The sequence below is a fragment of the Eleutherodactylus coqui genome, chromosome 5, assembly GCF_035609145.1.
Source record: "Eleutherodactylus coqui strain aEleCoq1 chromosome 5, aEleCoq1.hap1, whole genome shotgun sequence".
In the NCBI taxonomy this organism is placed as follows: Eukaryota; Metazoa; Chordata; class Amphibia; order Anura; family Eleutherodactylidae; genus Eleutherodactylus; species Eleutherodactylus coqui.
This window is the reverse complement of record NC_089841.1, coordinates 33,527,492-33,542,703: the sequence shown is the minus strand read 5'-3', so window position 1 is coordinate 33,542,703 and position 15,212 is coordinate 33,527,492. Positions and strand designations below refer to the sequence as shown.

The following is a 15,212-nucleotide window of genomic DNA, read 5'->3' as shown; positions in this document are numbered from 1 at the left end:
CCTGATCCCCCACACATCACACACACAGCTCTACTCCATCCATCCTGACCCCCCACACATCACACACACAGCTCTACTCCATCCATCCTGATCCCCCACACATCACACACACAGCTCTACTCCATCCATCCTGATCCCCCACACATCACACACACACAGCTCTACTCCATCCATCCTGATCCCCACACATTACACACACAGCTTTACTCCATCCATCCTGATCCCCCACACATCACACACACAGCTCTACTCCATCCATCCTGATCCCCCACACATCACACACAGCTCTACTCCATCCATCCTGATCCCCACACATCACACACACAGCTCTACTCCATCCATCCTGATCCTCACACATCACACACACAGCTCTACTCCATCCATCCTGATCCCCACACATCACACACACAGCTCTACTCCATCCATCCTGATCCCCACACATCACACACACAGCTCTACTCCATCCATCCTGATCCCCACACATCACACACACAGCTCTACTCCATCCATCCTGATCCCCACACATCACACACACAGCTCTACTCCATCCATCCTGATCCCCACACATCACACACACAGCTCTACTCCATCCATCCTGATCCCCCACACGTCACACACACAGCTCTACTCCATCCATCCTGATCCCCCACACATCAGACACACAGCTCTACTCCATCCATCCTGATCCCCCACACATCACACACACAGCTCTACTCCATCCATCCTGATCCCCCACACGTCACACACACAGCTCTACTCCATCCATCCTGACCCCCACACATCACACACACAGCTCTACTCCATCCATCCTGATCCCCACACATCACACACACAGCTCTACTCCATCCATCCTGATCCCCCACACATCACACACAGCTCTACTCCATCCATCCTGATCCCCCACACATCACACACAGCTCTACTCCATCCATCCTGATCCCCCACACATCACACACAGCTCTACTCCATCCATCCTGATCCCCCACACATCACACACAGCTCTACTCCATCCATCCTGATCCCCCCACACATCACACACACAGCTCTACTCCATCCATCCTGAGGTGGGCGTGTCAGAGTGCAGCAGTGTGTGCTCAGCTGTTGGAGAGTGAAGACGTGCAGGCAGCCTCTCCCTCTTCCAGGGGGAGAAGGTCTGCTTTTCCCCAGCGAGTATGCCCTCGCCTGGGGCATCCACTGCCTCCCGGGAAGGACCGGCGGGGGGCAGCGAGAGGCAGCCGGTTCCAAGAGCCAATACGGAATTGAGGAGGTCGCAGAGACTGAGAGTACAAGCGGCAGAAATTAAAGGTAAGCCCCAGGAGGAAGATCTGTACTCCTGGGGTGAAAGAAAGGATGGAGAGACAGCGGAGCAATTAGCCACCCGCTTTAATAAGTACAAGCGGGAGTTTGATGCAATAAGCGGGAAATTGAAGAAACTGCAGCATGAAGTGCAGGGTCTGAAAGCCCTGCTAGAGACATGCTCAAGAGACCAAAAGAAAGACTATCAGGACGAAATAAAGAACATAGTGGAAGAAATTAAGAAACTGACAGCAAGAAAAGATGCTATAAAGGCAAACGGAGGCAGCATGTCGGAGAACTGGAGACACCAGGAGCGCTTTAATAGGAACATTCCATTCTATACCAGCAGTGAAGAGAGTGCAGAGGAAGGCTGCAGAGGGAAAACCCAGCTTTCTACAAGCCTGCAGCAGCATTCAAACACTGCTAGATCACAGGGGGTTAATGAACAGAGCCCCAGGGGCAGCCAAGGAAAGCAGAAGACTGTTCACGAGTCTGACGCTAGCATCCCGGCAAGACAAGCCGACCCGCCCCTCTCAGGTTCATCCATGGAAGAGGAAAGTGACAGCGGCGGGTATCTACTCAGCGAGATCCAGAAAATGGAGGCCCCCCCGGATTTGAGCAAGCTGTGCTTTGGGGACGAGACACCTGAAGAGGACACCCGTATCCGTGCAAAAGGCCAGGCGAAGAAGGCTACAGTGGAAGTGGTAAGTTCAAGATATGTGCCACTTCCTGATAATGCAATCCCTGCGGCAGGGGGTCGCCCGGTGTCTGAAGTGGCATCGGGAGCCAGTCAAAAGGGAGAGAAAATAGAACCATTGGTAGCCCCCCGTGTCCAGTCTGGCAAGGTGCTTGCTGCAGGGTCAGACTACAAGGGGGAGGGGCATAGTAATGATGGTTTCGCGGGCTCGGTGGAGCAAGTACAGTTGGAGCATGTAATTGTGCAGGTCTCCTCAGACCAGGCTACTGTGGTGGAGGTACAGGAGCCGGGTGAGGGGACAGATGATGCCAATGAAGATATGGATTGTATACCAACCGTAGAGGAGCAGTACCCTGGAGGGGGGGAGAACGCACAGGCGGCAACGCAGCAGCGGCCGGTGGTCTCTCCTCTCCAGGACAAAGGAAAAGATACTAAAACAAAAGGGACCGGGCAGGGGTTAAATACATCAAGAAAGGCCAGTGTAAAATCAGCAGTGCCAGCAACATTTAATGTAAAACCTGAATCCCAAACTCTCCCAACTCGTACAGGCACGGGGCTAGTGTCCAGTGGGGAGTTAGGAGTTAAGGCAGCGGATCGTGCACAGGAGACGGAGCGGCGGGGAGCTGAAGCAGCCGAGAGTGGAAAGGCAGGAGTGATTAAAAAGGGGCAGCTGATGAATGAAAGCAAAAAGCAGTCCGGGGTTCTCAGCACTCAGAGGGTTAAAAATGTCCAGGGGAAAAAAATAGATGTAAAAGCAGTAGCGCCCAAGGAAGGTGCTACTGGGAAATCAGTGGGGGCAAGTAAGACAGTGCCAGGCCTGAGCACCAGAGAAACCGCGCCAAAGTCAGTCTCTCTGGAAGATGGTAAAATGAGAAGAGCTGCGAGTTGTAAGAGTGTGGCTGAAATAAAGGAGGGTAAATGAAGAATGAGTGAGAGTGGTCGGGATGGCCGGCTGGGGGGGACCCAGGCCATGCTGCAAAGTGGCTCGTCGGGGACCCTTTCGGTTCAGGCCAGCCCGAAGGTAAAGAAAGCAGCAGGGAAGACAGTACAAGCAGTTTCCCAAAACAAGAGGGGAGGGGGAACTGAGGAGGGACAAAAGGGAAATAAAAGAAAGAATGGTGGAGTGCATGAGGGGGTGAAAGTCATAAAGCAAGTAGAAGCAGAGGGAGAGAAGGAGATTATAATAGATAAGGGAAATGAAAGGCTAAACACTGAAAAAGGGGAGGAGGGGAGTGTTGAAAGAACAAAACAGAATAAAATGCAGAATAACAAAGGTGTGGAGGTTGAGGAGAGTGAGGGGAGAGAGAAGAGTGTGGGTGCAGGTGAGAATGCAGGGGAAGGATGTAGGAGTGCAAAAATTATGGAAGGGGGAAAAAGGGTTGAGCCTCCCCAGCAAGGGAGCAGGAGTAATAATAAGATGAGTGGAGATGAGAGGGGGGCTATGCCGGGCCCTTCATCTGGGCCCTCCCCTCCCCGCAGTAGTAACCCCCCGGTGGCCCCTGGGGCAAAGAGCTACGCTGGTGCAGTTCAGGGTGATGCGAGGAGGGTTTTGTCTGGTGGCACGGATAGGGATTTAAGACAGCAACTCACGGCCGCTCTGAGACGGGGCGAGAGGTCTGCCCTTATAGATGGTGAGCAGGTGGATTTAAGTTTTTGGGTTCAACGTTTTGGTCTTTCTGCCTTCCGAGAAAATACGGGAAATTGGTCACTCCCAACAGGCGGGCCAAGGGGGACCAGAAGGAATGCAGTCCGTCTTCGGTGGGAAAGTGATGAAACATGCCCTAGGAGGAGTGAGGTGGTTGAACTACTGCTGAAGATGGGCTTCAGGGCACATAACATCTTTGCTCTAATCCATCCCTTCGGTACCCCGGAGTTCGACATCAGTTTCGTAAGGCCAGAGGGTTTGGAACTCTTCTGGACCAATTACGAGCTGGTGAAGAATCGGCCTGGCTGGCGGGATTTCAGGGTCTCCCCCCTGTCCCGCCAGGACGATGTAAAGACGGTGACTGTGTTAACGCGTAATGAGTCTCTGTCTTCGCTTGACATCATGACCTGGTTAAGTCGTTTTGGAGAAGTTAAGGGTGCCCCGGTGAAAAACCGGGATGAATATGGTATCTGGTCCGGGGCATGGACTTTTCTGGTCCAGCTGAGCCGGGCGGGGAACTCAGTGACCCACATCCCCTCCTCGGCCTATCTGGGTAGGGACAGGATCTCGGTCTTCTACCGGGGACAGCCAAAAGTGTGTCACCGATGTGGCGACCCCACCCATTTTAGTGCAGACTGCACTCAGCAGGTGTGCTTCTCATGTGGAGGGGTAGGCCATACAGCCGCATCGTGTAGGGACATACGCTGTCACCTGTGTGGTGTTCTAGGACACCCCTACAGCCGCTGCCCTCGTTCTAGTGCCAACACGGCCCCTGAACCCACGGGTAGGCCTCAGGAGACGCAGGGTGAGGGTCTGCCGGTGGGGGAGGGTGTTGACGGGGGTACTGGGGCTGAGGGTCCAGTGAAGAACGGCAGTAAGACAGCAAGTCAGATGAGACGCCTGGAAGCCAGGAAGGCGGCAAGGGCAGGTGAAACATCTGGGAAAACCGTTGGTACGGTCCGCGCCCCTGCCCTTGAGAAAGCTCCTGCTACTGAGGCTCCAGGGGAGAGCGAGTTGGAGGAGGAGACCGAGAGACTGCAGAGGGAAGAGGGGTCCGCCTCTGGCGCCGCTCTGTCATCAAATGAAGATGGCAGAGAATGGCTGGAAAAGAGGCGGAAAAAGGATGTGAAAAAGAAAAAACAACCAGGTAAAAGGAAATCTTCTCCTGCCCCGGGTCAGAGACTAATGGAAGGACAAACCGGCTCCCCTCTGGTGTCTCTTTCAAACCGTTTTCAATCCCTTGAGGGGGAACCTGAATCTCCCTTGCTGGTGGGGGTGACGGGGGAACCCGAGAGGGGTGGGGAGGGGCCGGAGGATGTGACCCCCCCTCCCGTCCTTGGGGAGACTGAGTCCCAGGGGAGGGAGGAGGTACCGAAGCCACCAGACAAAAGTTTGGCGTCCCCTGAAGAAGGAGGGACAACAATCGAGGGCATGGATATGTCTGCATCATTAAAGAGAGGAGGAGAGGAATGTGGGTTTTCGGGTGAAGAAAGGGGAAGGGATAAGATAAGAGTCATCCAACCTTAATCACCTTAGATGGTGGCACTCAGTCCGTTGACGCTGGCGACCATTAATGTAGCCAGCATTAAGTCAAATACTGCAAGATTTATGGCCTTTGATTTTTTCAGCCGTGTTGAAGCTGATATTTTATTTTTGCAGGAGACCAGGCTAACAGATTTAGCCAGTATATATCAGGCAAAGAGGGAGTGGACTCACGGGCCCTCCTATTGGTCTCTTGCGGCCGAGCAGTATAGCGGAGTGGCGGTTCTTTTTAAAACCGCAGATGTCACATGCCGACGGGTGATTGAGGTGGAAATGGGGAGGTGTTTGGTCCTAGACGTCCTTGTGGGAGGTCAAGAGCTACGACTGATTAACATCTACGGTCCTCAAAGTCAATGTGAGCGAAAGGACCTTTTCACAAGGATCAAGCCCTATCTTTTTTCAAGCCGGTTGGTAGTCTTTGGTGGAGACTTCAATAACGTCACGAGGCTCTGCGATAGGGGAGGTACCAAAGACAGACTGGATTATGATAGCGTCGCTTTGAATAGAATAGTCAGTGAGGCTCGCCTGGAGGACATCCACATCAGGCATGCCCCAGGCAACACGGTGTTCACCTTCCATCGAGGTAGTAGTAGGTCTAGGATAGACAGGTTTTATTTAAAGGAGGAAGCTGTCTCCTCACCTTTATTGGTGGTGGAGGTGGAGTTCTCCGACCACTGTTTAATTATGTTTACTTTGAATGTTACAGATACCCCTCGGATGGGTAGAGGTTTATGGAAATTGAATTCGGCCCTCCTGGAAGAAGCGGAGATAAGACAGTCCTTTGAGGAGTTCCTTCAGAGCCAGATTCCACTCATGGGCCTATGTAACAGTAAGTCAGAGTGGTGGGAGATTTTCAAGAAAAGGGCAGCGAGGTATTTCCGTGAGCTCTCTAACCTCAGATCCTTGTCTTGTTATCGTTTATATCAAGGACTGAGGAGGAAACTCGAGCGGCTTGTCTCGGCGGGGGGCAACCGTGAGGAAGTCTCCAGAGTGAAATCCCTGTTAAAAAGGTGCCAGTATGATAGGTACACATCCTTGGTTTTTGAGAGGGATTTCGGGAAATTCCGCTCACCCGACCCCTACAGAAACTGTAGGATGTCAGTAAATAGTAAGATGGTTACAGGACTGATTGATAGTACAGGGTCTCTGAAGAGGTCCAGTTCAGAGATCCTGGAGGTAGTCAGATCCTACTACTCGGGCCTTCTGGCAGGGAAGGATCAAGATCGAGACAGGCTGTCGGCTTTCCTGGCTGAAACCATTCCTGAAGAGAGAGTGACCTCTGGGCTTGACGTTTTGACAGACGCTATCAGAGAAGAGGAAGTGAGACTGGCCTTTGAAGGGCTTAAGCTCAAGAAAACGCCAGGTCCGGATGGCTTATCATCCGAGTTCTACAAAACCTTTAAGGAACAGTTGGTTCCCCTATTGACTGAGGTATATAATGAGTGCCTTTCCTCGGGTACTCTGCCAGAGTCAATGAGGAGGTCAGCCCTGATCATCTTGTCAAAGGGTAAGGATCCGTCCCGGATTGAGAATTGGCGTCCCATAGCGCTGCTCAATACGGACCGGAAGATTTTGGCTAAGGTGCTGTTTAATCGTTTGGTGCGTTTTGCACCAGAGCTGCTTTCGGGTGATCAGCACTGTTCTGTTCCAGGCCGAAGCACGTTTAGTGCTGTGCTGAGTGTCCGGGAGGTTGTGGAGCAGGGCAGGGCTGGGAACTGGAGAGGGTTCTTGCTGTCCTTGGATCAGGCAAAGGCTTTTGATAAGGTTAACCATGAGTACCTCTGGTCGGTGCTTTTGAAATATGGTCTGCCGGTAGGGTTTGTCAATTGGTTAAAAACTTTGTACAAAGGGGCTGAGAGTTTCCCGCTGGTGAACGGTTGGGCTGGGCGCCCCTTTTTTGTGGGATCCGGGGTTCGTCAGGGCTGTCCCTTAAGCCCCCTGCTATACGTGTTTGCGATCGACCCCTTTTTAAGGAGGTTGGGTTGTGGGCCGTTGGCGGGGGTTGGGGTGGGCCTGGGGGACTCTGGGCCGGCACTAAGGGTGGTGGCCTACGCCGATGATGTCACGATTTTCGTCTCTTCTCGCGAGGAGGCGGGATGGGTGATGTCGGAGGTTGTGGAGTATTCAGAAGTAACTGGATCCCAGCTCAACTGGGATAAGTGTGGAAGTCTCTGGTTGGGAGAAGGAGATCCTGATTTTAGTCTCTCGGACACCCTCCCAAGACCCCAGGAGTCATTAAAAATTCTGGGCATCCATTTCGGCCAGGGAAATTATCCCGAGACAAATTGGGAAGGCAGACTAAAAGATGCCAGTCAAAAGGTGGACCAATGGAAGGGATGGCCTTTGTCCCTGAGGGAAAAGGTGAGCCTCATCAAAACCTTCCTGCTCCCCTTATTTATCTATCTAGGCAGCGTGTGCATCTTGCCAGAGTCTTCTTGGACACGGATCTATAGCCTGTTCTTCCAGCTGTTATGGGACAACAGGCTGAACCTAGTGAAGCGAGAGGTTACATACCGCCCAAGGAGACTAGGGGGATTGGGTATGGTCAATCCCGTGGTGTTTTTAGTCAACACCTTCTTGAAGATTAATCTAGTCAACTTCCGCAATGAGGAAAGGGCTCCTTGGTGGGTAGTTTCCTCTAAGTCATGGTTTCGGCCCTTTCTCCAGGATTGGGTGAGAGGAGGGCGAGTGAAAGACCTACGCACGCCGCACGGACATCTCCCGGCTTACGTTACTCCGGCTCTGAAGCTTATCCGTCGATGGGGCTTGGGGGCTGTGGAGGTTGAGACTCTCTCGAGGAGGTTCCTTGATAGGGGGGTCCTGACCTCCCGTTTCCAAAAGCCATTGGCCCTCAAGGACTGCCCAGGCCAGGACCTGGAGGGTGGGTTGGTTTTGTTAAATTCAGTGAGGGTCCCTATGAAGTTTTGGGATTTGGCCTGGCGCTCTTTCCACGGAAAGCTTTTTGTGAGGGACAATCTGAAGTATAGGAGCACGGAGGAAAGAAATTGCCCCCGTGAAGAGTGTGGCTCTACGGTGGAAACCATGGAGCATTTCCTACTTCAATGTCCCTTCAATACAGAGGTATATAGAAGGGTGGGGATTTCCATCGGCTGGCCCCGGCTGGCTGGACTCTCCTATTCCGAGTGGGCATATGGAGCTTTCAGAGTTCTGGGTGGCCGGGATAAATGCACGTTATATTTAGTCAGCCTAGTGGTTAGATATTTCACGTGGCACGCAAGGTGTCTAGTTTCGACGCGTCAGAAAATCCTCCCGGTGGAAGTAGTATGTAGGGGCATTCTGGATGACCTGGGGAAGGTACGTTCTTGGGAGGGCAGCAGGTTGGGAGCGCCAAAGGCATCTCGGTTATGGAGGGGCCTTTCTTTTACGGTGACCTAGCCTGTTTCCCTTTCCGATTCCTGGTGGTGGGCTGGTTTTTCTCACACTAATAGCTTTTTGTTTTGTTTTAAGTACAAAAGGAGAAATAGGGCTTGCAAATGACTAAACCAGGACTCAATGGTAAGACGGTGATGGTAAGAGGGGGAAGGGAATTTTCTTTATAGTGAAGAGAATTAAGTGTGTAACAAAATTTAATTAAATTATATTGAGGGGGAAAAAAAAAAAAAAAAATTATAAATTATATTTTGTGTATATATGTATATAATATGCTGTAAATATTAGATTACAGTTAGTGTTGGAAAAAAAAAAAAAAAAATAAATAAATAAATAAATAAAAAAAAAAAAAAAAAAAAATTTAATCAAATAAATACATATTTAAAAAAAAAAAAATATATATATATAAATAATAATAATTTTGTAAGTAGGTTATAGTATAACTTCGTAGTGAAACAGAAAATTGTATAAATAATGTAAACATTTCATGTTAACCTCTTTTCATCTCTTAAGGGCCCGACATAGCGTAGGGGGGTTTATGAGGGGAATGCTCTAGGTGGTACTAAAAGTTATTTCATTTCAAATGAGAAAAAAAAAAAAAAAAAAATCTTAAGCCAGTTTATTTGTTTTTCTTTTTCTGGGGAACGTATACTGGCACTGCTGATTTGTCTGGCATCGAGGATCTTCTGGCACCAGAGAGTCCATGGGCAGTAAGGGAAGATACGGACAGAAAAACTAAAGCAGGAGAAGAGGCAAAGAACAAAAGAGAAGCTCAAGAAAGGTCAAGAGAGGATGAGGAGGTCCTTATTTTTCTGTTTTGTTCAGAAGAAGCAAGCTTCCTGAGCGGACATTGTACGGACTGGAATACACATGTTGTGTTAATTTGTGTTTGATGCTCCAAACTGTGGAGAGAGACAGATTTTTGTTTTGACAATTACTGTTATGTTTCCTAATTTTATAATAAAATAGAGTTCCATCCATCCTGATCCCCACACATCACACACAGCTCTACTCCATCCATCCTGATCCCCACACATCACACACACAGCTCTACTCCATCCATCCTGATCCCCCACACATCACACACACAGCTCTACTCCATCCATCCTGATCCCCCACACATCACACACAGCTCTACTCCATCCATCCTGATCCCCACACATTACACACACAGCTCTACTCCATCCATCCTGATCCTCACACATCACACACACAGCTCTACTCCATCCATCCTGATCCCCCACACATCACACACACAGCTCTACTCCATCCATCCTGATCCCCCACACATCACACACACAGCTCTACTCCATCCATCCTGATCCCCCACACATCACACACAGCTCTACTCCATCCATCCTGATCCCCCACACATCACACACAGCTCTACTCCATCCATCCTGATCCCCACACATTACACACACAGCTCTACTCCATCCATCCTGATCCTCACACATCACACACACAGCTCTACTCCATCCATCCTGATCCCCACACATCACACACACAGCTCTACTCCATCCATCCTGATCCCCACACATCACACACACAGCTCTACTCCATCCATCCTGATCCCCACACATCACACACACAGCTCTACTCCATCCGTCCTTATCCCCACACATCACACACACAGCTCTACTCCATCCATCCTGATCCCCACACATCACACACACAGCTCTACTCCATCCATCCTGATCCCCACACATGACACACACAGCTCTACTCCATCCATCCTGATCCCCACACATCACACACACAGCTCTACTCCATCCATCCTGATCCCCACACATCACATACACAGCTCTACTCCATCCATCCTGATCCCCCCCACACATCACACACAGCTCTACTCCATCCATCCTGATCCCCCACACGTCACACACACAGCTCTACTCCATCCATCCTGATCCCCACACATCACACACACAGCTCTACTCCATCCATCCTGATCCCCCACACATCACACACACAGCTCTACTCCATCCATCCTGATCCCCCACACATCACACACACAGCTCTACTCCATCCATCCTGATCCCCCACACATCACACACACAGCTCTACTCCATCCATCCTGATCCCCCACACATCACACACACAGCTCTACTCCATCCATCCTGACCCCCCACACATCACACACACAGCTCTACTCCATCCATCCTGATCCCCCACACATCACACACACACAGCTCTACTCCATCCATCCTGATCCCCACACATTACACACACAGCTTTACTCCATCCATCCTGATCCCCCACACATATCACACACAGCTCTACTCCATCCATCCTGATCCCCACACATCACACACACAGCTCTACTCCATCCGTCCTGATCCCCACACGTCACACACACAGCTCTACTCCATCCGTCCTGATCCCCACACGTCACACACACAGCTCTACTCCATCCGTCCTTATCCCCACACGTCACACACACAGCTCTACTCCATCCGTCCTGATCCCCACACGTCACACACACAGCTCTACTCCATCCATCCTGATCCCCACACGTCACACACACAGCTCTACTCCATCCATCCTGATCCCCACACGTCACACACACAGCTCTACTCCATCCATCCTGATCCCCCACACGTCACACACACAGCTCTACTCCATCCATCCTGATCCCCCACACATCAGACACACAGCTCTACTCCATCCATCCTGATCCCCACACGTCACACACACAGCTCTACTCCATCCATCCTGATCCCCCCACACGTCACACACACAGCTCTACTCCATCCATCCTGATCCCCCACACATCAGACACACAGCTCTACTCCATCCATCCTGATCCCCCACACATCACACACACAGCTCTACTCCATCCATCCTGATCCCCCACACATCACACACACACACAGCTCTACTCCATCCATCCTGATCCCCACACATCACACACACAGCTCTACTCCATCCATCCTGATCCCCACACATCACACACACAGCTCTACTCCATCCATCCTGATCCCCACACATCACACACACAGCTCTACTCCATCCATCCTGACCCCCACACATCACACACACAGCTCTACTCCATCCATCCTGACCCCCACACATCACACACACAGCTCTACTCCATCCATCCTGATCCCCACACGTCACACATACAGCTCTACTCCATCCATCCTGATCCCCCACACGTCACACACACAGCTCTACTCCATCCATCCTGATCCCCACACATCACACACACAGCTCTACTCCATCCATCCTGATCCCCACACATCACACACACAGCTCTACTCCATCCATCCTGATCCCCCACACATCACACACACAGCTCTACTCCATCCATCCTGATCCCCACACATCACACACACAGCTCTACTCCATCCATCCTGACCCTCACACAACACACACACAGCTCTACTCCATCCATCCTGATCCCCACACATCACACACACAGCTCTACTCCATCCCTCCTGATACCCACACATCACACACACAGCTCTACTCCATCCATCCTGATCCCCACACATCACACACACAGCTCTACTCCATCCATCCTGATCCCCACACATCACACACACAGCTCTACTCCATCCATCCTGATCCCCCACACGTCACACACACAGCTCTACTCCATCCATCCTGATCCCCCACACATCACACACACAGCTCTACTTCATCCATCCTGATCCCCCACACATCACACACACAGCTCTACTCCATCCATCCTGACCCCACACATCACACACACACAGCTCTACTCCATCCATCCTGATCCCCACACATCACACACAGCTCTACTCCATCCATCCTGATCCCACACATCACACACACACAGCTCTACTCCATCCATCCTGATCCCCACACATCACACATACAGCTCTACTCCATCCATCCTGATCCCCCACACATCACACACACAGCTCTACTCCATCCATCCTGATCCCCCACACATCACACACAGCTCTACTCCATCCATCCTGATCCCCACACATTACACACACAGCTCTACTCCATCCATCCTGATCCTCACACATCACACACACAGCTCTACTCCATCCATCCTGATCCCCACACATCACACACACAGCTCTACTCCATCCATCCTGATCCCCACACATCACACACACAGCTCTACTCCATCCGTCCTGATCCCCACACATCACACACACAGCTCTACTCCATCCGTCCTTATCCCCACACATCACACACACAGCTCTACTCCATCCATCCTGATCCCCACACATCACACACACAGCTCTACTCCATCCATCCTGATCCCCACACATCACACACACAGCTCTACTCCATCCATCCTGATCCCCACACATCACACACACAGCTCTACTCCATCCATCCTGATCCCCACACATCACATACACAGCTCTACTCCATCCATCCTGATCCCCCCCACACGTCACACACAGCTCTACTCCATCCATCCTGATCCCCCACACGTCACACACACAGCTCTACTCCATCCATCCTGATCCCCACACATCACACACACAGCTCTACTCCATCCATCCTGATCCCCCACACATCACACACACAGCTCTACTCCATCCATCCTGATCCCCCACACATCACACACACAGCTCTACTCCATCCATCCTGATCCCCCACACATCACACACACAGCTCTACTCCATCCATCCTGATCCCCCACACATCACACACACAGCTCTACTCCATCCATCCTGACCCCCCACACATCACACACACAGCTCTACTCCATCCATCCTGATCCCCCACACATCACACACACACAGCTCTACTCCATCCATCCTGATCCCCACACATTACACACACAGCTTTACTCCATCCATCCTGATCCCCCACACATATCACACACAGCTCTACTCCATCCATCCTGATCCCCACACATCACACACACAGCTCTACTCCATCCGTCCTGATCCCCACACGTCACACACACAGCTCTACTCCATCCGTCCTGATCCCCACACGTCACACACACAGCTCTACTCCATCCGTCCTTATCCCCACACGTCACACACACAGCTCTACTCCATCCGTCCTGATCCCCACACGTCACACACACAGCTCTACTCCATCCATCCTGATCCCCACACGTCACACACACAGCTCTACTCCATCCATCCTGATCCCCACACGTCACACACACAGCTCTACTCCATCCATCCTGATCCCCCCACACGTCACACACACAGCTCTACTCCATCCATCCTGATCCCCCACACATCAGACACACAGCTCTACTCCATCCATCCTGATCCCCCACACATCACACACACAGCTCTACTCCATCCATCCTGATCCCCCACACATCACACACACACACAGCTCTACTCCATCCATCCTGATCCCCACACATCACACACACAGCTCTACTCCATCCATCCTGATCCCCACACATCACACACACAGCTCTACTCCATCCATCCTGATCCCCACACATCACACACACAGCTCTACTCCATCCATCCTGACCCCCACACATCACACACACAGCTCTACTCCATCCATCCTGACCCCCACACATCACACACACAGCTCTACTCCATCCATCCTGATCCCCACACGTCACACATACAGCTCTACTCCATCCATCCTGATCCCCCACACGTCACACACACAGCTCTACTCCATCCATCCTGATCCCCACACATCACACACACAGCTCTACTCCATCCATCCTGATCCCCACACATCACACACACAGCTCTACTCCATCCATCCTGATCCCCCACACATCACACACACAGCTCTACTCCATCCATCCTGATCCCCACACATCACACACACAGCTCTACTCCATCCATCCTGACCCTCACACAACACACACACAGCTCTACTCCATCCATCCTGATCCCCACACATCACACACACAGCTCTACTCCATCCCTCCTGATACCCACACATCACACACACAGCTCTACTCCATCCATCCTGATCCCCACACATCACACACACAGCTCTACTCCATCCATCCTGATCCCCACACATCACACACACAGCTCTACTCCATCCATCCTGATCCCCCACACGTCACACACACAGCTCTACTCCATCCATCCTGATCCCCCACACATCACACACACAGCTCTACTTCATCCATCCTGATCCCCCACACATCACACACACAGCTCTACTCCATCCATCCTGACCCCACACATCACACACAGCTCTACTCCATCCATCCTGATCCCCACACATCACACATACAGCTCTACTCCATCCATCCTGATCCCCACACATCACACACAGCTCTACTCCATCCATCCTGACCCCACACATCACACACACACAGCTCTACTCCATCCATCCTGATCCCCCACACATCAGACACACAGCTCTACTCCATCCATCCTGATCCCCCACACATCACACACACAGCTCTACTCCATCCATCCTGATCCCCCACACGTCACACACACAGCTCTACTCCATCCATCCTGATCCCCACACATCACACACACAGCTCTACTCCATCCATCCTGATCCCCACACATCACACACACAGCTCTACTCCATCCATCCTGATCCCCCACACATCACAAACACAGCTCTACTCCATCCATCCTGATCCCCACACATCACACACACAGCTCTACTCCATCCATCCTGATCCCCCACACGTCACACACACAGCTCTACTCCATCCATCCTGATCCCCACACATCACACACA

At 51.5% G+C, this 15,212-nt stretch overlaps 2 protein-coding genes across 3 annotated transcripts in view; both read left to right on the top strand.

The window, feature by feature from the left end:
• LOC136629139 (oocyte zinc finger protein XlCOF6-like) overlaps window positions 1-15,212 on the top strand; it is a 913,937-nt gene that overhangs the window by 40,061 nt on the left and 858,664 nt on the right. The window lies entirely within an intron of this gene.
• LOC136627176 (uncharacterized) lies at window positions 1,173-5,974 on the top strand. The gene is made up of 2 exons (XM_066602110.1): window positions 1,173-2,000; window positions 5,887-5,974. Exons 1-2 carry the CDS (start codon window positions 1,173-1,175, stop codon window positions 5,920-5,922), a joined length of 864 nt encoding a protein of 287 aa, XP_066458207.1. The 3' UTR covers window positions 5,923-5,974.